Source organism: Nannobrachium achirus, assembly GCF_963921795.1.
Source record: "Nannobrachium achirus genome assembly, chromosome: 21".
In the NCBI taxonomy this organism is placed as follows: domain Eukaryota; kingdom Metazoa; phylum Chordata; class Actinopteri; order Myctophiformes; family Myctophidae; genus Nannobrachium; species Nannobrachium achirus.
This window is the reverse complement of record NC_137828.1, coordinates 16,527,417-16,553,900: the sequence shown is the minus strand read 5'-3', so window position 1 is coordinate 16,553,900 and position 26,484 is coordinate 16,527,417. Positions and strand designations below refer to the sequence as shown.

The 26,484-nt window shown below is 42.9% G+C and overlaps 2 protein-coding genes across 2 annotated transcripts in view; one reads left to right on the top strand and one right to left on the bottom strand.

The window, feature by feature from the left end:
* The window catches only part of hecw1a (HECT, C2 and WW domain containing E3 ubiquitin protein ligase 1a), a gene marked incomplete at both ends in the record, with an annotated part of 258,365 nt that overhangs the window by 16,914 nt on the left and 214,967 nt on the right, over nucleotides 1–26,484 (top strand). The window contains 2 exons of the mRNA XM_080751651.1: nucleotides 4,063–4,390; nucleotides 6,034–6,144. Of these exons, the coding sequence (XP_080607777.1) occupies nucleotides 4,063–4,390; nucleotides 6,034–6,144 (439 nt within the window). The remainder of the gene's footprint in view (nucleotides 1–4,062; nucleotides 4,391–6,033; nucleotides 6,145–26,484) is intronic.
* LOC308307072 (uncharacterized protein) lies at nucleotides 18,189–25,986 on the bottom strand. The gene is made up of 10 exons (XM_080752187.1): nucleotides 25,942–25,986; nucleotides 24,523–24,593; nucleotides 24,108–24,214; nucleotides 23,285–23,362; nucleotides 23,114–23,191; nucleotides 22,982–23,035; nucleotides 22,824–22,868; nucleotides 22,359–22,448; nucleotides 21,415–21,541; nucleotides 18,189–18,804 (listed from the first exon to the last, which is right to left on the bottom strand). The coding sequence occupies exons 4-10, from the start codon at nucleotides 23,289–23,291 to the stop codon at nucleotides 18,786–18,788; spliced, it is 420 nt and encodes a 139-aa protein (XP_080608313.1). The 5' UTR covers nucleotides 23,292–23,362; nucleotides 24,108–24,214; nucleotides 24,523–24,593; nucleotides 25,942–25,986; the 3' UTR covers nucleotides 18,189–18,785.

Here is a 26,484-nt window from a genome sequence, read left to right as displayed (position 1 = left end):
AACAGGTTGTGACATATTGTTGTAATCTTGTTTGTCCAAAACCTTTTCGTTTTAAAATGATTTAAAACTAGTGAAAATAGTGCGGTGCGAGGCGTTGTGTGCATGTAGATCGGCGACTGGATCGGCATGTACCTCGTCGGTGAGACGAGCTATGCGTCTGTTTCTGGTATCAGTTAAAGATCGGGTGCCATGATCCCCCCCCCCCCCCCCCCCCCCCCTGCCCGACAGTGACGATATAAAGGATAAAATGTTATACCACCATCTACTATAAGCCAGTGGTTCTCAACCTGTGGGTCGGGACCCCCAGGGGGGTCCCCCAATGATGCGTGGGTGTCACCCGGATTTGCTTAACTCTTACTGTGCCTATCCCGAACTAGTTCGGCTTTATTTCTGCCTTTTTATCGTTCGGGGTGCCTATCCCGAACTAGTTCGGCTTTTTATTAAAAAAAAAAAACATCCAGAGGCCTTACCGAAGCACCAGGCTAAATTTTCGAGCCGGCCGCCGGCCGCGATCTGTTTACATCGGCCCGCGAGAGCGTCGCGCCGCCGATATTTGCCGTCCACTCCAATGCAATCCAGGATCTTTAGAGCTCATTTTCTCTGTTCCATGCATATCCATGAGGTGCGCAAGGTTTAATCACGGCTAAATCGACGAAAATAGGGCTTCTAAAATGCTTGGTAGCCAATAGCTAACTTCAAGCTAACTTCCTCCTGTTCCTGTTCATGACACAAAGGAAAGTGTTCAGGCGCGTCATGGCTGCGCACGGCTTGTGCATATACAGCGTATGTCTATGGTGGATTCTCTGGCCATTGCGTTGTGTGCATGTAGATCGGCGACTGGATCGGCATGTACCTCGTCGGTGAGACGAGCTATGCGTCTGTTTCTGGTATCAGTTAAAGATCGGGTGCCATGATCCCCCCCCCCTTGACAGTGACGATATAAAGGATAAAATGTTATACCACCATCTACTATAAGCCAGTGGTTCTCAACCTGTGGGTCGGGACCCCCAGGGGGGTCCCCCAATGATGCGTGGGCGTCACCCGGATTTGCTTAACTCTTACTGTGCCTATCCCGAACTAGTTCGGCTTTATTTCGGCCTTTTTATCGTTCGGGGTGCCTATCCCGAACTAGTTCGGCTTTTTATAAAAAAAAAAAAACATCCAGAGGCCTTACCGAAGCACCAGGCTAAATTTTCGAGCCGGCCGCGATCTGTTTACATCGGCCCGCGAGAGCGTCGCGCCGCCGATATTTGCCGTCCACTCCAATGCAATCCAGGATCTTTAGAGCTCATTTTGTCTGTTCCATGCATATCCATGAGGTGCGCAAGGTTTAATCACGGCTAAATCGACGAAAATAGGGCTTCTAAAATGCTTGGTAGCCAATAGCTAACTTCAAGCTAACTTCATCCTGTTCCTGTTCATGACACAAAGGAAAGTGTTCAGGCGCGTCATGGCTGCGCACGGCTTGTGCATATACAGCGTATGTCTATGGTGGATTCTCTGGCCATTGGGCGCCCTCTAGTGGAGATTCCTGGCATCGGATGAGTTAATATGCAACATTGTTTTCTCACTCAACAGTAAACAAACCGACATAAAGTATGAGTGTATTTATAGGTTATCTGGCATTTCTAAAGTGACAAGTACCTTTTTTTATTACCACTAAAATACAATAAATAAATACAAATAAGACCATTACTGCGTTGAAAATAAGTAATCAAAAAAACTGGTCAAACATTGGCCAAATTGTCAAACAATATAAGAAAGAGGCATACAGTACATTTAGAAAATAGCTGACCAGCTATTTTCACAATATTAATCTGTGGAACTGAGTCAAACTAAAATGTAACGCCTCAATTCCTACAACTCCAAGTACTTGTCAGAGTGTGTGTGTGTGTGGGGGGGGGGGGGGCTCCGAAGTTCAAATAGGATTAGTTTGGGGGGTCGCGACACTGAAAAGGTTGAGGACCACTGCCTTACACCAGCAGCTTGCTCTGTTTTTCCGCACTATTTGGGTTAAGACAGAACTTATGTTGTGGGAGAGAGCTGGAGACACGGATAATGGCCACATTGCTAGGTCAATCTTTTTACATATTGAACTGCCCTGTTATTAGACCAGGGGTTCCCAAACTTTTTTGTCTCAGGGCACCCCAAAAATATTTTCTTTAATCCGAGGCACCCCTACATTATAATTTTCACTCCAAGCACCTTATATTTATAGCATATCGTCGTTGTCGGGTGGAAACCTTGTATGTCCAAAACCGTTCGTTTTGTATTTATCATCTATAAAATGTACTAAACAAGTGAAAACAGCAGATCTACAAGCACACAACGGCTCGCATCGCGAGGCGTTGTGTGCTTGTAGATCGGCTGTTTTCACTAGTTTTGTGCGACAGTCTTGTATGATGAAGCAGGGCTTTGCTTTACCAAAAGACGTACACTTTTGAAACTTGGAGTTACGAGGTTTCTCCCCGACAGTGACGATATTTTAGTGATTATGTTGCGAGGATAACGTTGAGATAATAGCCATTTTGGTTCGAACTGACTGAAAATAACTTAATAAAGTTTAAAATCATACTCAATATTTTTTCAAGTGTCAAAATGAATTCCAAATATTATCAAATTATCTCGCGGCACCCCTGGACTGCCGTCCACGGCACCCCAGGGTAGTCGGGGGCGTTAGGGATATTTCGCGCTTTATTGTGCAAAACAAATGCTTGCAATGGATTCAGCATCATGACAAACCCCTAGTTAGACCCCTCACATGCTACTTAAATACCCAGAAAAAAGTGTTTTTCTGGGTATTTTCCTCCTGTATTGATAGTTGATGGGAGCCCAACTTGATCTGGCCGCTGTGGCGACCCCGAATGTTGCAGACTTGGGCGCCCTAGCTAAATCATTAGAGCATGCCCTGGGCTACATCTGTGAAAAATTTGGCTGCCCCGTCACCCACTTTGAAAACCCCTGTTATTAGACCAATATGGAGGCAGCCGTTTAGTCACAGCATGAAGGCGCCGCTGCCCTGCTTCCTTGTGAAGCTGCAGCCGTGTAGAAAGAAGAAGAAATCGTTTGGTCGCATCATGGCTTGGCTTGGTTTTCATGGTCCCTGTTTGACAGATATGAAAACATCAGAAGCAGAATTTGAAATGTCAAGTATCTGCAAGAATTAGATTAGGGTAAAAAAAACTAGCAAAAATAGGAGCACCGCAAGCTAATAACTCACTGCATCGTGACACATTATGAGCTCGTAGAGCAGCTATTTTCTCTATATTTAAAATAGGGATTAATTGGCTCTTGGCAGTTTTCCAGGCTGCATAATGGGACTAGAATACTGACTGATGATGTCCCATGTCAATGTATAAAATGTGCCACTGCAACAATTAAGCTCTTAAAGTCAGTTAATTCAAGGCTTACAGTCAGGTTCACATCTAGTAGCCTACTATTTTAAAACATAGACTCTATCTACTTTTGTCCAACATGACAATTGTTTATTATCACTGTTATATATTTCTATGATACTGCATAACATATATACTGTGAAAAAGAAAGGTTTCGAGAAGTGTTCAAACACAATCAAAGTTTATTCAAAAAGGAGCTCCGAGCGGCAACACTATACCAACGTGGCATAGGTTCCAACTCCAGCATACAGTTCATACAGCTCTCTTATACACTTCAGAGAGACATCAAAATAGATCAGAGTCGAGTTGACAAACATCCACATAAGGCTTTAGTCAGGAATAATACAAGAAAGGACATGACATTCTGTTGACAGGTGAAGGAGTGACTCACTCAACAGTTCTCAAGCCTAGAATAAAAAACCCTGACACGACTAACCCAATGACATGACCTTCTGGTTACCTTCTGGACAAAATAAAAATTACATTTATTAGAATTCTATAACATCACGTAACGCCATCACTCTCATTCTGACTGGCACTCTAATTTAATCTAACATGACCTCATCCCATGGATGAGTCAAACACGCACGAGCAAAAGCAATGAATGTGCTGAAGATTATTAAGTGTGTGTGTGTGTGTGTGTGTGTGCGTGCGTGCGTGCGTGTAGAACTTGTACCAGAACAGGTTGCTGGGCCTGGCGGCGATGGCGTCCCCGACGCGGAGCAGCCAGACGCGGGGCCGCTGTAAGGACAGCGGCGGGGCCAGCCTGGGCTACAGCCCCGAGAGCTACGCCCTCAGCGGCCTCAACCGCGAGCCCCTGCTGCTGGCGCTGCCGCGCTCCACCAGCGACACGGACCTGGTGTCCTCGGACAGCCGCTCCACCCTCACCGCCAGCTCCTCCCGCTACACCATCGGCCAGTCGCTGGAGCTGCTGATCACGTGGGACATCAAGGAGGAGGTGGACGCCGGCGACTGGATCGGCATGTACCTCGTCGGTGAGTCGGGCTATATGGGTCCGTTTCTGGTGGTGCCATGGCATTGGTCCCACTTCTCATTGTTCCTACATCCCTTTAGTCAGAATCTGGTGATGTTAACCCATTTAGGCCTAGAATTATTGACTGCTTTGACCAGTGAAAAATAGCAGATATACAAGCTCACAGTGCGGCACCGAGTGCCGCGCTGCGAGCTGGTAGATCTGCTATTTTTGAAAAAGTCGTGAAAATGTGTGCACATGTGTATTTTCAAAGCGAACGGTTGTAACTCAAATTTTGCTTCTGGGTGGTCCCTGGAACTAAATATTTTGAGATGGGGGTCCGTGGCCAAATAAATATAATTTTGGGGTTCCTTCACATGAAAACGTTTGAGAACCACTGACATAGTAGTCTCTCAAGAACAGACTAACTGAGCTCCATTTAAGTGAAAAGGACCTTTTCTTTGACGATGGCTGGCCAGATTGCTGACATAGAAACATGGGTTTTTCAAAAAACCTTAGAAGGATTCAAAAGACACTTATAGAATCGGGTCAAAATTCAAATTTTCACGATTTTTCAAAAATAGCAGATCTACAAGCTTGCAGCGCGGCACTCAGTGCCGGGCTGTGAGCTTGTATATCTGCTATTTTTCAATAGTTAAAGCATAAAATAATGATACATCGGTGAGTCGGCTATGGGTCCGTTTTTGTAGCCTGGCGGGGCCTGGCGTCATACTGCGTTCACTCACTCATTCCTTCCCCAGTATAACGTCTGGCCTTCCGGGTATAGGCAGTGAGTATACTGATTATTTTCTGATCGAGGCCAATCAGTGACTGCTGTCCGCACAACAAACGTAGTCTTCCTGACAACAAGTGAAAAAGCTTTCCCTGATTGGTCCATGTGTAGACGGTGACGAAGATGCATGCTGCAGCATTTTCAAAACAACAATGGCTGCCCACAATATATTTCATGCCCATACATGGAGATCCCTCCACCGGTTTTATGAAGGTACCAAGATGCCAATTTATTTAGCTAAGAACTAGAAAATAGGGTTACTTCAATACCCTTTTTTTCAGGCCAAGTAGGCCTACAAGAAATACTTCAATTTGAGTACCAATAAGCTAGAAGAACACTAATGCCAAATCAATCACAATAGTACAATATCCAAAATCACAGACAATATCCAGTCTAATATGACCGTCTGGACTAGGCAGGAGGAAAGCAGGTGACGCATGCTTTTTTTCCCCCCTTCTTTTTGGAGACGACATTGACACAGGATTATGGAATATATCCGTACATTGCAAAGGTTACAGGTAATCAGCACCATCTGTATTCTGTAGGCTGCCACTAAGTAGACTGGCTGCTACTTGCTAATGTTTACTTTAGTCACAGGACCAGAGCATCATGCTGTGCAGTGCCATAGACACAATTGGCATAAAACTGGTATTCATGTCAGTGACCTGCCGGTCACCGATTCGGCCGGTTTGATATCATACCTGCCGATTTTTGATATTGTCCGATTCCGATTTCCATCCCTACTATGAACCCTAATGGGTTCAATTGGTTCGATTTGTACACTGACAGAGTTATGGGGAGGCCTTGAAATGTGAACGTTTGAGAAACACTGCTGTAGTCCATGACGGTGGTTCCTCCTCTCGACTCCTCAGACGAGGTTCTGTCGGAGAACTTCCTGGACTACAAGAACCGCGGCGTCAACGGCTCTCACAGGGGCCAGATCGTCTGGAAGGTGGAGGCGGGCTCCTACTTTCCAACGGACTGTAAGTACACACACACACACACATACGCACCCACACACGCACACACGCGCGCGCGCACGCACGCACGCACGCACACACACACACACACACACACACACACACACTGCATCTTATAAAGCCCCGTTTTCACTGAGCAAAACTTCTGGGAGTTTTTTCAAAAATGACGGCAATTTTGAAATTCACGCCATGTGAAAACGGCCACTTATTTTGTGTCCCGGCAGTATTGGGGGCGGAAATTTGATGGGAAAATACCTAGTAATTTTTGATAAAAGTACCGTGACAATACAAATTTCCCTCCAGTGAAAACGCATGCCGTGAATTTTCCGTTTTTTTGACAACCAGGTGCATGAAAGGAGCCAGTTAACAGTTTAAAACATTGTATCTGGGATTGAAAACGACCTGAATGTAAAGGAATATATAGAAATAAAGTAGGTCTACAGCTTCACCTTGAATAGGGGATTAATTATTTAGGCTAGAATCGCATTGACAAACACAGCAGAAGTCTATTTCTTTCTTTCTCTGGTCATCCATCGTTTATGGTGTCGCGTGAAGAAGAAAAAAACACAGCTAATAATCTACAAGCCCACAAGTGCAACACGTTGCATCATGCAGCGATCCTTTCTGAACCTTCTGAGCTTGCTCATGGTTTGATTGATTGATTGAAGACTTTATTAGAAGTTTGCATAGGAAAAGGTACAGTTTCATGACGGTACAGTTCACTGGTACAAGGTCTAGTAAAAGGAGATCCATGAAAAGACTAAGCTTATTTCCACTGGAAACCATTGAAGTATCTCATATAACAACAGGTTCTCACCCCTATATGCTTCATACAACCGACGCGATCTTAAATACCGAATGCTTCTCACCATAGACGCGGACGGATTGCCTAATGTCTCAAGGGTTAGACGCATTGTGTGGTCTAAGAAGAAAGAAAAAAAAGTAGTTCCTGATGCGGGATTCGATACCGCACTGAAGGCTTCTTGGTTTACCAGCCACCCGTCGCTACCGTTCACGCCACTATAAACGACGGAGCGGTGCCGTCTCAGGCGCCGATGACCCCCGTGAGTCGCCACCGAGGCGAGCGATAGCGAGCCGAGTTGCCGCGACGAGCGGTGGGAACGACGCATGAGCCGACTCAGCCGCGTTACCGAATTACGTGCCGTTATGGACAGAATAGTAAATCTTGACCAGGGGACTGCTTCCGCCTCCGAATGTGGCTCAAAGAAGGGACTACGTTATCATTCCACGTTTTGTCAAAGATAAAAGCACAAAAAAAAAGGAACTTCCCAGTCACTCTGGTTAGCTCAGTCGGTAGAGCATGGAGATACAAATCCAGGGACCGGGGTTCGATTCCCCGTGACGGCCGTCAGTGAAAAATATTCCAGTAAACACTTGTCGGCGCATGCGTACTAAGACTCTGTCTCGTCCAAAAACTCTCCGTCCCCGTCGCACCCTAGACGCAATAGTCACTCCCAAAACTTCACAGGGGTGAAGCAAAGGAAAGCAAAGACACGGCGTCGGGAGGGTGAAGCAAAGGGAGTGAGAATGGGTTGCATATAACATTGAATGACAGACACAGTACTATGCAGTAGATATGTAAAGAAAAACAAAACAAAAAAAAGACAGTAAGTCTAAAACAAACAGTATATACAAAGAAGGGGCAGGGGAGGGTAGGGTTGGGCTAGGTTCATTTTTTACCAGTTGGTTGAAACTTATTTGTATTCTATAGCCTATTTTTAATTAAACTGTGTGGGTTTTGATACAAGTCCGGTCTGGAGAACGGGATGCAATGCGCTCGTAATGTTGTGATGAAAGCTGGAATCTTTACCAACTCAAAAAGCTGCATCATTAGTTAATAGTTTCTCCTCGTTGCATGATTAAAAGTGTTTTACAGAGCAGCGAGCATCGAGTCTGCATGGTCATCCATCGTTTACAGTGACGCGTGAAAAAAAAGCTAAATCTAAACAAGCCACAAGTGCATGGGGGGAGCGTTTCGCTGTTAAGAGCGAGATTTCCCCCAACAGGTTGCATAACGCATGAGCGATCCTTTCTGAACCTTATGTGTTGTTGCATGAAGAATATTTTGTTAAATCCATTTGTAGCGTTCAGGGTGAGAGAGAGAAGAGACGCACCAAACCGAACTGGGGAGACTGTTTTTTGCAGGTCTTTCAGCCCGCGTGTGTTTTTTGCAGGTCTTTCAGTCCGTGTGTTGCCATGTCTGCTAATTATAAGCGACTCTGGGCTTGATTTCCGTAAAGTTGCTTGTATTGATAGTGGCTGGTTGCGGTTTATTTGTTGTGAGCTTGTAGATTTGCAATTTTCAAGTAGCTGATGCGGCGATGCGTATAGTTTTAAAGTGCTCGTGTGGCTAGATAATATCACTTTTTGGGGCTTATTTTTGTACACCTGGTTGCTTATTTCTCTCGCAAAATCTGGCAACCCTGGTTTTCATGCCGTCACAATGGCAGTGAAAACGAGCGATACCAGTATTTTTGCTGCCGATGAGGGCATGTGAAAACACCCAAAAAACTAAACTCCCGGCAAGTTATGCTAATTATAATTCTTTATTTTGCCGGGAAAATTCCGGAACTGCAATGAAAACATGCCTTTTGTGAAAGCAAATGGTTTTGTTTATGCATTCAACTGTTCGTGTAAGACTCAGTGGTGTAAAGTAACTAAGTACATTTACTTAAGTAATTTTGTGGTACTTGTATTTTACTTGAGTATTTTCAATTTCCAATACTTTCACTTATACTCCACGTACTACATGCTGTTTTCACTAGTTAAAAATCGTTTTTTTAAGTGATAAATGCAAACCGAACGGTTTTGGACATACAAGGTTTTCACCCGACAACGACGATATACAGGCCTATATAATGTAATATCCAATATACAACAGTAGCTCAAATAGATGAATATAATACAAATAACAAGCCAGGTACAGAAGCCAGGCATCGACGGCAGGCGAGTAGAGAGCGTGTGGTCGACACAGCACCTTCCGACTTGCATACTGATAGGGTGCAAATCAATAATCTACTCCCAGTGTTACACATCCTTCTTATGCTTTTTTTTTTCTTCTTGTGGTCAATTAGTAATACAGTATATTCAGTTATTTTAAGTGAGATTGGGCTGGCTGTCCCTGACATCATGGCCAACGGTCCAAGCATTACTGGAATGCAGACTCACTCCCCAACTTATCCTCACCTCTTCAGAATCCACCACACCCCTTACTAGCACTCCTTAGTTCTTGTATCAGCACCTGTTTACAGATCTAGCGTGGTGGCTAGAGTGCTAGCTCGGCAAACGAAAGGTTCCCAGTTCGATCCTGGGCTCCCCCAGAGTTAGTGTTGATGTTTCCTTGAGCAAGACTCTGAACCCCTAGTTGCTACCGATGAGCAGGTTGGTGCCTTGCAGGGTTTCCTCTGCCATCGGATAAAGGCGCATTTAAATGTACCTTTTAGTGCACAGATATACTGTAAGCTGTCTGTGCTCATATGTGTTACTGTGTATCTCCTATCTCCTTATTCTAACTATTGGTGTGTTGTTGTTTTTTTTGTAAATGAATGCTCTACTTGATCATACAGCGTCACACACAAAAGCATAAAAAGCAGCAGGTCCACAAGCTCGAAACGCTGCATGAATTCCCAGACGTGTTTTGAGCTTGCAGATCTTCTACTTTTGCTATTTTTGAATTTGAATCGTGAAAAGTTACCATTTTGGATATGAGGCTTCCAACCGACAATGACAATATATACATTTTCGATGTATTGTATGCTGTTTGTTTGTACACAGATGCTAAGTGCGGCAGTAGGTAGTATGTTTACCTGCCTGGTAGTTACAGTACTTTGTACGTAGCACTGACTTGTTTAACTATATAGGACTCTACTTACTGTACTTGACTACTGTCATTGGTTGTACTCACTCTGGATAAGTCTCCTAAATGCTTAACTTGTCGTTGGAAACTGTGATATTCAGCACTGGTCAAATAACACAGCTAGAGATGCTTTAATTTAAAGTTATTCTGGTCATAATTGGCGAGAATTCACCCAAGACATTATGGTGTGGTGAGCTTGTAGATCTGCTATTTCTTCTGCAAATATATTTGGTGTAAAGGGAAAATAGGATGGGACTCCGCACTCCAGTCAACGAAGTATATTGGTTAAATAACTAATGCTAACTAAATGACTAACTAACGTGATGTATGTCATCATCAGCCATCATCATTCTTCTATAACAGCTGGTCATGCTGTATTCAGTTATTCAGTTATATAGGGCACTTAAAGGAGACATCCAGACCAAAACACATATAGGGTTAAATCTGCCTTTTATCATACCCCTTCATACCTGCTTTAGTCGATTTTTTTCATAGCTGCCCCTGTTGCTAGATTTCGGCTGCCCCTGTTGCTAGATTTCGCGGGCTCAAACGGCTTCTGCTCTGCACCAGGGCAGGGAGAGGAGAGGCTAGAAAGGGAGGGGAGGGAGGGGTCTGTTTGACAAGTAAGGGTGCCTGTGAGGTCAAAACAGTGGTTTGGTTGGTCTCAGGACATTGTGTAAACACAATCCAATCAAAAAATACTAACTTTGAAGCTAAAGAAATAACCGCACTAGCCTAAGGACAATCCACTGTGTTAGTTATGAGAGGGCCCGCGAAATCTAGCAACAGGGGCAGCCGAAATCTAGCAACAGGGGCAGCTATGAAAAAAAAACGACTAAAGCAGGTATGAAGGGGTATGATAAAAGGCAGATTTAACCCTATATGTGTTTTGGTCTGGATGTCCCCTTTAAGACAACTATAACTATATTGTTCACCATTGTAGTTTCTTTTTATATATCGTCACTGTCGGAAAGAAAACTCGTATCTCCAAGTTTCAAATGTGTACGTTTTTTTGCGAAGTAAAGCCCTGCTTCATCAGACAAGGCCGTCGCACAAAAGTAGTGAAAACAGCCGATCTACAAGCACACAACGCCTCGCACCGCGAGGCGTTGTGTGCTTGTAGATCTGCTGTTTTCACTAGTTTAGTTCATTTTTTTAAATGATAAAAAAGAACGGTTTTGGACATACAAGGTTTCCACCCGACAACGACGATATATATATATGTCATAGTATATTAGAGAAACAGCACATTCGAGACGCGGAGCACTCGTGGTGCGGCACGGGGCGGAGCAAGCGGTCGCCACAACAACGTACTCCAGGCGGTGCGCCGCTCTATTGTCCACGACACTGCGAGCGGCTACCGAAGCCCCCCTGTATCCACGAAGCCCAAACGAGTTACGAGGCCCCCCTGGGTCCACGAAGCCCCAAGCGGCGCGAAGGCCAGCGGACCTTGGTCCTGCTCTTCGCCCCCGAGCGCCGCAGGCGCGAGTGGCCGCGAAGAGCGGGCCAGGGCCGCGCGGCCGGCGGAGCGCCGCGCGAGTTACGAAGCCGTGGTGAATGCAATCGTTATATTTATGCCCAGGCCGTAAGGCCTGGGCAAGCGCACGTTAAACGCCCTGTCCAAGTGACTACAATGGAGCTAATGGCTAGGCTAGGCTAGGCTAGGCTAGGCTAGGCTAGTAAATAAAGAGTAAACACTTCCGGTCTGCGGCGAGTTCAAAGCGTGACGTAACTCTCTTATATACACTCTGGTGAATGGCAGAGCAGTGGCTGACGTCGCCATCTGGTGGTGATTAGTGTGTGGTGAACGTCAAAACGAGTGCTCCTTGACAACTTTTACTGGTTTCTTGAACATACTGTAACATATATATATATATATATACCTGTATATATATATATATAAATATAGTACATCTCGGAGGCAAACGGTGTTTAGAGTTGTTTCAAATAAGGACAACTGGGTCTGGCTTTCTGGCGTATTTTATTGTTCACGAACACAGTCAAATGGATACTCTGTCTCATTGACAAAGTCTGCCAATAAGAGAAGAATAGCTGTGTCCGGGCCCATTTGTCTACCAACAGCACGTGGCTGTTAGCAGAGAATGAAGGCCCAGAATGTCAGCCAACACACCGTATATATTGCATAGGTGAACTCCTCCCTCCAGGAGGACAGATACAATAGTGGGAGGGATCATACAAACAGATCAAGCCTACATTAGCTGGCAATTGTCAGACAGTATATACATACAGTATATTGATTCATTGTCAATCATCATATAGAAACAATACATTACAGAATGGTATATGATGGAACTCATAATAAGGCATACAGTAGTACATTCCTTACATAGATATATAGATAGTATACAGATTGGAGAGAGACAGAGACAGAGGGAGAGAGAGAAGAGAGATGGGGGGAGAATAGGGGGTAGGGAGGAGGTGTGTGTGTGTGTGTGTGTGTGTGTGTGTGTGTGTGTGTGTGTGTGTGTGTGTGTGTGTGTGTGTGTGTGTGTGTGTGTGTGTGTGTGTGTGTGTGTGTGTGTGTGTGTGTGTGTGTGTGTGTGTGTCAGAGGGGGGGGGGGAGAGGGAGAGGGAGGGAGGGGAAGAGGAGGAGAGTGCCATAGAGGACAGATCAAAGGTTATATCACAGGGCAGCTGCAAGACAGTCTCACAGCAGGTAGTAACAGGTCAGGGTGTGTGTGTGTGTGTGTGTGTGTGCCTAAGGTCAACAGAAATTGCGGGAACTGTCTACTATGAAAGTCTCTTAAACAAGGGGAATTATAATTATATTTATTGCCATATCATATTCCTTCCTTTTGTTAATTAAAACAATTTAAATTGCTTAATTAAAACAATAAATGTAACTTCAATTACGACAATAAATGTAATTCTAGCTTACAATGAATGTGGCCGGGGTATATACCATAATAATTTCTTAAATTCAACAAAATACATAGCATTGTCACACTTTGATTCACTTCAGTGAATAATTGCTTTGTGCATCAGTTTACACTACAGTATGTGTTTTTAGGGAGGGCCTTTAATCTAAAAGTGAGTACTTCTTTTCTGTTGTGACTTGGTATGTTATCACTGGATGCTAAAATAGCTTCTTCAGGTGTCAACATACACACATCCAAGGATGATCCTTGGCTGTGGTGGACTTAAATGTCTTCCATCATTTAGAAATAACTTTGACAGAGTAGTTAACAAAATCTAACACGTTTGTCGTTTTCTTTCTTATCATAATGTCATATCTCATGATGTATAGTGTGTGTTTGAATGCATTATACAACCTGCTTGTTGAATTCATCTGGAGGACGCCGCCGTGTGCAGTTCTCAAACCCTCCCCGTCACCCTGCGCCAGTCCCCGCTTGCTGCCCTCATTCTCCTCGTAACGCGGTGCGCTGTAGTCTATTTGCAACGAGTCAATCGTTTTGCGATAACTTATTGACAGCTGGGCCAACAACGTTCATAAGAGTTGCATTGTCAGTTTTCTTCTCAAAATGTCTTTTCTTCTTTATGCTGCTTAGTTTTCTCAAAATGTCAGTGTTTTTCAGTTTCTTCTTTTTCCTCAAAAAGGTCAATGTTTTTCTCTTAGCTGAATGTGGCCATTGCCCCCTCCCCTTGTCTGCACTGGAGGCAAGCAGACGGTAGGAGAGAGTTGAGGTCACCAGGCAGGCAGATAGGTTGACAGGTTGAGCAGGGTTTGTGGTCACTATAAGCCACCAGGCTTGAGCAGGGTGCTGTGGTTGCTGCTGCAGGTTGGGCATCGGGCACTGGCAGGCAGGCATTAGGGAGCGAGTTGAGGGGGGTATCCGAGAACAGCACAGGACAGACGCGCCTGCAGAGGAATTCATAAAAAATAGACACCAGGTCACTTGCATATGTTCTCATCATTTCTGCATCATATTGACATATTTTTTCATAAGTCATTATCTATAAATCCCCTCTTTTTTTTTTTTTTAAAATACATTTACCTCACATCATCTCATTCATTATCTATAAAACAAAACTACATTGCTTGAATGCATGCTTGAGGATAATGATACGTCAACATCGTGCACATGTTGGCCTTCACAAATCCTCAAACAGTGTACTCAACAATTATGCATATTTATGAAAACAAAACGATGTTAACTACATGTCTGAGTACGATGGCAAGCAAGCATTGCGCATATGCTTTGAGCTTAACACAGCCCCCAAACAGTGTATTTAACAATACTATGTAAATATTAGAGAAAAAATAAATGTTCCAGCTTCTTCTCGTCCCTGAAAATACCCAATCTATAAGTCCACAAGGCAGCGCAAAGCGACTCGTTGTGAGCTTGTAGATCTGCTACTTTCATTACTACTAGTTTGGGCTTAAATGTGTTGGTGGAGTAAAAGTGTCACATGACAATACAGCCAATCAGCATGACAAGTTTGAATGAAAAGAACCAAAGTGTTTTCTGTCCACACCCAACGTCAACATGAGAGAACATAGGTTTACCATACTATAAAAGAGGTGTTGGGTGCCCTGCTGAGAGGCAGGAAGAAAATCCTACAGAATATAGAAAAGTCTCCCAGATCTAAACAAAAGGTCTCAAACTCATCTGCAACACAAAGGTCACCAGTCCTGGTGGCTCTCCAAACCTACAATGGAAATGCTAAATACATTCACACTCTTTGGCTCTATCGAGAACAGATGAATATCGTCATAAGTTCTCACAGACCTGGCGTCTGTATACACAAATTATGACCAGTCCCAAATTATGACCAGTCCAATATTTCCCATAACAAATGTTTGGGAATTACGTAGACAGTGGAGTAAAGTAACCAAGCAGATTACTCAAGCACTTTACTTGATTACTATGTAACTTTTGTTATGTGTACATGAAGCCCTACACATCATGAGCAAACATCTGCAGTTTGCTTACTCACTAATGTCCAGAGACTCCACTCACACATACAAGAAATATCACACAAACAAGAATATTTGACCCAACTCAATCATTAATTGTATTTGTTCCATTTTCTTAATATGGGCATTCTTAACTTTAGTCAGTACAGAACAATGTCCGGTAGTTTTTCATATTTATAGGCTATATAAAGGTTTCAGAGAAAATCTTTTTCCCTTGTTTCTCCAATCAAGCATTTGTGAGCTTGTAGATCGGCTATTTTCAAATGGCAGGTATCTATGTAGGCTACATACTGTATGTATGTCAGAAATACATTTATATAGGGTTGAAGTTATTTGTAATCATAATCAAAATCTACATAGTAACTCAAATGAGCCAGTCTTTTGAACAGCTCTTTGAAACGAACGGATCCCAGAGATCCGGCTCACTTCAGAGAGCCATAAATCCCATCTCTACTGTGTGTGCACTGCAGTCGCACATGCGCAGTAGGGTGGGAGGGGGGTCCTAGCGAGAGGTGGCTAAAATATATGCCTGTATAAAAAATGTCGTTTTATATTAATTGTATGACATTTAAGTACAATCATGGCGGCAAACATAGCTTAGTTGCTTGCCAGAGTATTGAGCAGTGTACATGCCAAGCGGGGAACCGTTACGTTTACTGGTTTTCTGGGAATAGGCTTTCATGGCCTCCATGGCCTCCCTCACTAATAATATTATTAAGATATATATTTATTTATATATATAAATATATATAGTCTGTGTGAACACTGCCATCAACATTTTTTAAACTATACTTTTATAGTTATAGTTATAGTGCTCGGTGTGACTGGCCCCGAAGGCAGAGATATTGTGGTTGCAAAATGGGGCATTTGTCAAACTGTGCCATCACTGCGTTTAGGGAGGCGAGTTGTGAATTGGCTACGGGGAATTGAGTAAGGATGGAAGGTACAGATAAGAAGTGCAGGAGCGACAGAAAGAGAGAGAGAGAGGGGGGCGGGGGGCGGGAGAGAGTTTACAGTGCATCGATTTTCCCTCACCCCATAACTCTCTGCAACGACAGGCAGCTGAGTGTCTATCTGACATCCGTTGGGGAGAGTTTCTGCCACAGTGCATGACGTTGAAAGGTCAGAACATTAGTTTGGTTGACGGTAGCAGTGTTGATTTTGTCGACTAAAACTATGACGAAAAATGTTTGTCCACTGTGTTTTTTTCACCGACGGAAACTAAATAAAAGCTAAATAAAAACTAAGCTGTGATGACTAAAACTAAGACTAAATATATTGACAATTTGGGCAACAGAATAAAAACTTGACTAAAATGTTGGGGATGGACTAGTGGAGAAGAGTCATTTTATGTTTGGTTGCTCTCCAGTGTTGCGATGTGTTGTGAGCTTGTAGCTCTGCTATTTTCAGCACGCAAACAAAGTGTAAAATCAGTCATTACGACACCATCAAGGCCCGCCAAAATACATTTTAGTCGACTACATCAACTGTAGATTTAGTCGTCTAAAATCTCATGATATTTAGTCGACTAAAATTAAGACTAAAACAAAAACTTTTCAGGTGACTAAATTATGACTACAGCTAAAAGACATTTTATTCAAAAGACTATGACTAAAATGAAATCAAAATTTCCTGTCAAAAACAACACTGGACGTAGAGATATATTTTCTCTGTACCGGCGGAAGCCATCATTGCCTCGTGTAGCTTTCCCCTGTTTGTCAGCTTCTGCAAGTCACCTAGTCTCACTGTGGCCAGACCGTTGCCTCCCAGAATTTACAAATGCTTCCGCTCATACAGTCTGGACTCTGGAGCATGGAAGCTCTTTCCATGATTAAAGGGGTAAGCAGATGTGAAGCCTCCTCCCCCACTTCCATTTCGTCTTTACAGTCGCGTGGATGTATCCTAATATAAATCAAACAAATTTAAAGTATACAGTAGCCTATAGCTTGCTTATTGAGAAGAAATGGAAATTAAAGAATGTGCCAGGGACTCGATCGTTGCCAGTCCCTTTTTAAATATATTTCCGTGAAAGGAAATGAGAAAACAGATGACTCCGATTTCGGGAGGTGTAGCTCCAGACTCTAGATAGCATTCGGAGATAGTGGATTGTAGTTGTCCGTCGACGCGAGACGACAAGTCAGTCAAATCCTTTGGTTATTGTTGTTTGTTTATGTAGGATCCCCAGTAGTGACAGGCTATGGCAGGGTTCCCCAATAGGCGGCCCGCGGGTCATTTGCGGCCCACGGGGGGCTACAGTCAGGCCCCCACCAACCCCAGTAATAATGGTGGTATAAGAGCAGCAACAACACTAGTATATCGTCGTTGTCAGGTGGAAACCTCGTATCTCCAAATGTGTACGTTCTTTCGCAAAGTAAAGCCCTCCCAGATAGCAAAATATGGTTGAATCAACGTAGCAAAATAGTTGGCCAGAACGGTTGAATCAATATTCAACACCAACGTTGAAACTATGCTGAAATCACAACGCCATTTTATATTGATTCAACATTGGTGTTTAAGCACTATTTCAGCATTGATTCAACCATGATTCAACCATCATCTAAATGGTATTCTGCAAGCTGATTTTTAGTTGATTTTACGTTGAATCAACGTTATGAATCAATATTGATTCAACCATCATCTAAATGGTAATCTGCATGCACATTTTAGTTGATTTAATGTAGAATCAACATTAGGAATCAACATTGATTCAACCATCATCTAAATGGTAATCTGCATGCACATTTTAGTTGATTTTATATTTAATCAATGTTAAGGAATCAACATCTGTTCAACCATCATCTAAATGAGAATTTACATGCACATTTTACATTAAATATAAATGTTCTCTAAAGTACTGTAACAACAATATTCTATGGTTAGTCCATTAGAAAATAGTTATGCTTTTCACAAGTTTCTGCTGATGTCTTAGGACTTAAATGGATTACTAGCTAGTTAAAAATTACTTCTATTAACATAATTCCCCAAATGCATATAAAAAAAAGCTTAAGACAGAAAACATGTTTAATATTCAAATTTATTCCAAAGGCACCCCAGAATAAAAAAAAATCCTTTACAGTTCCTTACATTCAAGTCAATATATATACAACTTTCCCCAAGATACATAATGTCATGGCCACACGTGTTACTGGGCGGGCGTAACCAAATGTATTTTAGCAAACCGTTATGGAATAATAATGGCAGATTTTACACTTGGTTGGTCAGAGTAACGTGTTGTGAGCTTGTAGATCTGCCATTTTCAGAGTGCAACACCAGAGCACAACGAAGCATATCCTCCACTAATTCCCTCCCTAACATTTTAGTCTAGCTTTTATTTGTTGACGAAATTGTCAATATATTTAGTCATCATAGAATGAATAGTTTATTCACTTTGAAGTGAAAAAAGGTAGACAAACTTTTTGACAGTTTGTCGACAAAATCAACACCAATTCTGGGGGAACAAAATAGCCGATCAACAAGTTCACATCATGCCGCATTGTGAGATACTTGAAGTCACTCACTGTTTTACCCAAACAGTATCAAAATGGCATTGCACCACAGCAAAACCTAATACAAATGTAACTCTTAGACTGCAGGAACATCAGTCCATAAAGCTGTAAACATTTTACTCTGAACATCAGTCCATAAAGCTGTGAACATTTTACTCTGAACATCAGTCCATAAAGCTGTGAACATTAAAGAACAATATTGTCCATGAGGACACACAGGGGTACCCTTAAGTTTGAGCTGGGTTGGTTTGAGTTGCGTCTGCGGCACTTTGACTCCTTGGGAAGGCCTCCTCGACGGTTATGAGCAAACCGCAGCCACTTCTTAACAGTGTCTCCGAAGACTGTGGGGGTCAGTGTGCAGTCACACTGCCGAGCAGCAGCTGAAAGACAAGATTACAAAAATAAGGAAGGTGTGAGGAGGAGAGTGAGAGAGGAGACGTGCAATACATCATAGGAGTTGGATTCAAACTGTACTATGGCTCACAAAGAGCGTAATTATGTTCTGGATCACCATCTGTCCCAAACCTGGGGTGGGGTCCCCAAATTATTTTGTGGGGTCCCCAGATGATTAGCTTGATGTCCAATGTTTTCTCACTCAGCAGTCAATAATCCAACATACAGTATAATTGCGTACAGGGACATTTACACATGTATAAAGCAAAGATTGCGTTAGACCGGAAATTGAAAATATAAGGACCGATTGAAAATGACACGGCAGTTCATTAATATCACCGCGAATCCCTCTCTTTCTCAATGTCTCTCTCTCTCTCTCTCTCTCTCCCCCTCATCACTCTCTCACATGCACGTCTGGTTGCACAAATACACACTGGTTAAGTTACACTTTTTCCTGTTAATAACCTGTGTAAAATAAGCTGGGAGGTAAACGGGAGACACTTTATTGTGAAGGTAAGACAGGAAAAGATAGTTGTTGCTGGGTAGGCCTAGTTGTCGGTTTGTCATGTCGCTAAACTCTGTGAGCTGCGGCTGCCTTGGTTTGGAATACGAGTGTGCAGTTTAAGTTGTACGTGAATGGACAGTCAAAATAAGTTGTATTATCAGAAATGTTTAGCCTATACATTAATTTGCGAACGGGGGCTGGGGGGAGAGAGAAGACAACAGTCCATTTCAGCGTAGAAACAAAATTCTTAGTTACATTTCCACTTTAGTTTGGGAGTAGCAACACAATCTGATAGTGGTCCTGTATCTCAGAGGTTGTCTGAACCCAAAATCTGAATTGTAGGTCATAATATATGTCAAACAGCATTCATTGAGGAGTTCTGTGTCCTCGTCTCACCAGCGTGTATGTGTCTCCCGTAGGAAGTGAGGCCGATCGCCCCCCGCTACCCCCGCCTCCCCGTTCTTTGCTCCCAGACCACGCCCCCGACCGTCGCGATTGGCCGGCTGTACTCTGCTGTACTTCCTGGCCATGTCCTGTTACTGTTGTTGTCGCGTCGCACTAGTGCTGTCACGCGTAGAAGGATGTTTGAGAGAGATGAGATTCAATTTATTGTCAGTGTACAGTACAAGTACAGTACAGTACAGCGAAAAGTATTTTCACATCTCATACGTGGAGACGTTTGAATACGCGGAGACGTTTGGACTTTTGGAAAAATGAAAATGCGCGTGATTTACAACGCTGCCGACCGACCAATGACAATATTGTTGTTGGACCGTCGCTAAATACCATCTAATGATGTAAAGTTCGATTACTGTACCACATGAATAGCGTGGCATTACTTATTATTATTAGTTATTTTGTTATTATTATCATTTTTGTTATTATTATCAGCCTAGTATATACATAGAGATGATTAATGAGGTGTTATAGTGATGCTAATTCTACACCACCTGAAAGGTAGATATATGAGCCATCAGAATTCCATCCATTCCTCCTCCTCCTACATTATTCTATAGGCCTATTGTCTGCATGACATCATTGTTAGTAGAGATGCTTGATGAGGCGTTACATTAGATCAGACAAATATACTTCAAAAGGTAAAGGTACATAATGTTCGAAAATAGCAGATCTACAAGCTCACAACGCGTCGTTGCAACCCCTGCTAAATACATAAATTGTACTGTGTGAAGTGCTCTCCTGAGTGATCACTTCATCAATGCAGTGGGAGCAGTGTGGGACTAAAAAGTACTAGAATAGTATACATTGTTTATATAGTATACAAACATAAATGAGGGGACATTAGTTCAGTTTTGATACACTTTAATGTAAAATTCACAGTAAAAATGAATGTGCAGTTACAACTGTTATACCAGGGCAGTGCAACAAAAAGTTTCAACTTCAAATAAAGTGGCAGTAAAAGTTAAAATGAATGTGCAGTTACAACTGTTATACCAGGGCAGTGGAATACAAATGACAAATATACAATAAAAAGGTGTATTTAGCAGTATCTTCAGCAGCAGTGTCACAATGTGAAAATGAAGCAGAAAAGGCAGGCAGAATAATTCACTCATATTCACTTGTAATTCAGACTCCACATCCTTTCTGTGGGCAGTAATGCCACGCTATTCATGTGGTACAGTAATCGAACTTTACATCATTAGATGGTATTTAGCGACGGTCCAACAACAATATTGTCATCGGTCGGTCGGCAGCGTTGTAAATCACGCGCATTTTCATTTTTCCAAAAGTCCAAACGTCTCCGCGTATTCAAACGTCTCCACGTATGAGATGTGAAAATACTTTTCGCTGTACTGTACTGTACTTGTACTGTACACTGACAATAAATTGAATCTCATCTCTCTCAAACATCCTTCTACGCGTGACAGCACTAGTGCGACGCGACAACAACAGTAACAGGACATGGCCAGGAAGTACAGCAGAGTACAGCCGGCCAATCGCGACGGTCGGGGGCGTGGTCTGGGAGCAAAGAACGGGGAGGCGGGGGTAGCGGGGGGCGATCGGCCTCACTTCCTACGGGAGACACATACACGCGTCTCACCAACTTTAGTGTAGTGAAAGAGTACCATCGTACCAGGGCGTGCGCTTGCTCGCTGTTGGGTCTTGTAGCTGTGAGGCGTGCAGCGGTGGGATCTGACGCTGTAGAGTCTGAAGCTGGTGGTATTGGGCATCAGGGTTACTGCCACACCCTGACATCGCAGCTGAAACACACAGTAGGATATGCACAAGGCAGTGAAGTTATTGGCATGACACTATTGTAATCTCCTCTTTCAGGACGGCTACGCTTGGCTGAAGTACAATTTACGCATTTAGCTGATGCTCTTATTCCAGAGCGACATACAATAAGCAAGGTTATGCATGAAGATCAGGGGTGCAACATATCGAACCGAATGACCCTGTATCAAACAATACAATACCACTCCACACCTACATTCCCCTGGAACCCCCTCAAGGACCCCTAGGGGTCCGCAGAGCCCACTTAGAGAACCACTACCCTAGAGGTTGGGTACCGTATTGTAACAGAATCGAACCGTGAATGTTGTGTATCGTTGCACCCCTAAAATCAATACATACAAAACATAGCACTTCTTGTAATCTAAGAAAAAACATTGCAATCTAACTCATATGTACGGTCAGTGAGCAGGTGCTATGGGCTATGAAGGAGTCTGAATAAGTGAGTCTTCAGACCACAGCAGAGGCTTGGGAGTGAGTCTGCTCTGCTGCTGTTAAGTACAACAGGGAGATTATTCCACAGTTGGTGGCCAGGAGGGTGAATTGCCAAGGACGAGTTTTTGTCCTGTTCCCTTTTTTTTAGTGAGGGTACTAGTCATCATACCTGTATTAACTGATCTAAGTGGCCTGGTGGGGCTCTAGGCTGTAGCAGTCCAAATCGTTAAGCTAACAGCCGCCAGCGACGGGTTTCCACCCACCCCTTTGACTGAATTATTTGGTTCCCATGGTGATGGAGTTCCGTGTCCCTGTCTCACCAACTTAGTGTAGTGAAAGAGTGTATCATACCAGTGCTTGCTCGTTGTTGGGTCTGTAGCTGTGGAGTCTGCAGCTGGTGGAATTGGGCACCAGTAGTACTGCCACACCCTGACACCCCAGCTGAAACACAGAAGGAAATGCACAAGGCAGTGAAGTTATTAGCATGACACTAACCTCCTAAATGAGTAAATGTATGACTTCCATTCAGCTATGTCCCTAGTTTGACATATTGCTCTGACCCGGGGATAACAATAATGGTATGAAAGCTAAAAGCACCGTCCCAATTAAGGGAAATCTCTTTCGAACAGTTCGACAAAGGAGCGTCAGGAGGATTAGCGACTCACCCCACGGAGGTTAGGGTTGGGTGTCGAACAGATGACACGAAAACAGCGAAACGCTCCCCCCAATTTTCCCTTTTCTAATGTCAAAGATAATGTGATAAAACACACTATGACGCAACACTGTAATGCAAGAATATTGTTATGGCTGACTCACCAACTTGCTCGGGTGGAGAGTGCTGGTAGTTGCCAGAAACCAGATCTACAAAGGGACCATTGGAAAACAAGTTATGACTCAAAATGGTAGGAATTGAATACAGATAATGCTCTCATGATCTAAAAGCATGGTGTACAACTACACCTATTCTGACTTACCAAGTTCTGAGGGCACTGCAGAATTGTGATGTGGAGTGGATCTTGCTGCTACATCTGAAATGCATACACATTAATTTAGATAATATAGCTTCTGTTGAATGCATGGAGCCAGCTAGATATAGGTTCACTTACTGTTATTTGTATCTCTGGACAGCGACTCCGTATCAGTGGAAAGCCATTCTACATGGCTGTAGCTGCCATCAGATACATCTAAAAAGGTAAACAAGCCAGGGTCAGAATTGAAGGTATTGGAAATTGTGTTTAAACAGTTACCAAGATGTATTAACATTCATAACTGCATACCTTGCATTTCCTGCTCTAGGGTCCGCACAGAACTTTGACCCTGGCTGGAATTGGACTTTCTCGATGTTGGCGTCTCTCCTACAACACAATTTAGTTGACATATTATTCACAATGTATGTATTTTGGGCTAAAACTATATAGAATGACTGCAGCAGATGCAATACTCAGTTTGTTGGTACAATGTCAGACAGGTGTAATTTGTTTTTAACTGTAGCAGTGATCACAGTTCTAAGATTGCCTATATAAAGTAAATGCTATGCCACCCCTAGGGGTGGCATAGCTCAGGGGTAGAGAAACCGTTATTAGAGCACGAAGGGTTCCCAGTTCGAATCCGGGCTCCCCCTGAGTTAATGTCGAAGAGTCCTTGAGCAAGACTCTGAACCCCTAGTTGCTCCCAGTGAGTAGGTTGGTTCCTTGCATGGTTTCCTCCGCCACTGGTGTATGAATGTGTGCGTGAATGGGTGAATGTAATGCACAATCTATAAAGCGCCTTGGATAAAAAGCGCTATATAAATGCACCATTTACCATTTAGGGGCGGCAGTTGCTCAGGGGTAGAAAAATGTCCTTGAACACAGGTTTTCCAAGGGGTTTCTAGTTCAATCCCAGGCTCCCCCAGAGTTAGTGTTGAAGAGTCCTTGAGCAAGACTCTGAACCCCTTACTCCCGGTTAGCAGGTTGGTGCCTTGCTTGGTTTCCTCTGCCATCGGTGTGTGTGTGTGTGTGTGTGTGTGTGTGTGTGTGTGTGTGTGTGTGTGTGTTGCGCCTTGGATAAAAGAGCTATATAAATGCACCATTTACCATTTTATCTAGTCATTAGGCCTACCTGGGAAATCCACATGAGGCGGTTTGGCAAACCATTTTCTTTTTGCACCATCAGCACTTGATTGGTCATCAGAGTCGGAGTTGGCATAGTTGGACTTGGAAGTTGGCCTAAACAATACAATTGACAGAAATGTAGTCATAATGTTTATTAGCCAGCCCAAGTCTATAGTCTTATACAGGGGACCACAATTGAAACAAGCCCTCGGGCCATTTTGTGTTAATCTTTTAGCATTACTTGGATAACTGTACTGCTGTACAAGCTGCAACAATCTAGTGAGAGCAGAGCAATGATTGGTCTAGTATGAGCCAAGCTGTCAGCGAGGCAATGTCAGCTGAGCTGTGTGGTTTGCTTAATCCATGTGGTAGCATAAACTGAGCTGTGATTGCGTGGTGGTCAACATAACAGATGTACTAACCCAAGACCAGTGATTCTCAAACTTAAATCTTCTTTCAGTCGATCTTCTTTCTTCAAATCTGGTATGTGATCCTGGGGAAAAAAAGAAAGAAATGTCCAAATGAATGCCAATGCAAATAAATGGTTTAAAATAAAGTAGATGAAGTGTAGAACAGTGGTTCCCAAACTTTTCCCGAAAGAGAAATTTGATATTTGCTCAGGACCCAAACAAGTGAAAACAGCAGATCTACAAGCTCACAACACAATGCTTTGCGCTGCATTGTGTACTTGTAGATCAGCTATTTTCACTACTTTGACAAATTTGTTTTCTAAAATATGGAATTTCTTAGATTGCTTTCATTCATTTGTTCATGAATATACTTAAAATGTTTTGAGATTATAATTTAAATCAAAATGTAGTTAAAAATTAAGGGACCCATAAAAATGTATCCACGGCCCACAAATGGGTCACGGCCCACTGTTTGGGAAACAGCAGTGTAGAGGGTACAATATTCGAAAACTGTTAAGAGTCAATCCAGTTGTACTTTAATAATTTGACAAACTCATTTCCCACTAAAGAATAATTATATTGTGCTAAAAAACATACTAGGTGATTTACAACTTACAAGCTGAAAAAGCTGCCCTAGAAGATCAAAGCTTGAAAATCTACACTTTTCCCTATTCAAATTCTACAAGTTGTGGCCATGTGTACCAAGAGAAGGGGGGAAAAGGAAACAGCAACATCTTAGATGTTGGATTAAAACAATATGAGGGAAAACTGCATTGCAACTTCCTAAAATGTCAGTGTATTAACTAAACAATAACAATGCATACTGATACCAGCTGGACTACAATAGTACTTATCTAGTCTCTGTAAACACGTCCAAACTTCACCATCATACTTCAGAATAGAAAGCCAAGAGAGACCATTATTTCCCTATCCTTAATAATTACACTATTCTGACTTTAGCGGATCAAACAATGTGAAATTACCCCATTCACCCGTGTTTTTTTCACGCTGTCACCAAGACAGGCTTCATGCTTTGGTAGGCGTCACCAACGACATCAATATGATCGCATTTGATTGGCTGACTTGGAGACGCCACTCAGTTACAATGAACACGATTGGTCTGTTCGAGCTCCTTTCTTGGCGCGAGGTCGGCGCCGGTTAGGAAGACTCCAAACACATCGAAATATGAAATAAAAATAATGTATTTTTATAGGTCTGAGAACAGACCCAGAACAGTTACGGTTCCGCGTGTACAGTACACTGACAAAAGGACCGCAACGTCTGTCGCATCTACACGTATATTTAGCGTAATGAGTTGCCGTTCATATTACAATAAACGTATACCAACATTGTACATCAAGCATAAGGACAAAACACAGCTTCGTTGCTTCATTGAAAACAGTTAAGATACAAGTAATATGCCAAACTTACTGTGCAAAAACAATCCGGTCGGAGGAATGGAGACTGCAGCCACTGTTGTTGTTGTTTGAAGCAGCAGCGCGCCCAGAGTGGAGCAGGAGGAGGGGACGTTGTTTGGGACATACCACTCACTTAGGGAATGGGGCATTTTGGACTGTTCCACTCCTTATAATGATCCTCTGTCGGTAACTTATATATTTGTGATTACAAATTATGCATAAACCGTCAGAAGAAGAATTAAAGCAAAATCACAACCCATTGTCCTCAAGGTATGGTGATTTAAAATGCAACACCCCCGCCTATAAATGGTCTCACCCAGTCTTCCAAGAGAGTGAGTGAGAGTACCATAGAGTTATAATAAGAAGGGGGAGTACTCTATAACTCTATGGAGGACTTCATTACACTTTGAGATGTTTCAAATGTGAATTGCAATATATAATAAATGAAATGTAAAGTGTAATGGTAATAATAATAATAATTTTGTTATTAAGTATAACTACCGGTAAATGATTTGAAATTAAATAAAAATTAAAACATAGCAAAACATTCAGGGCA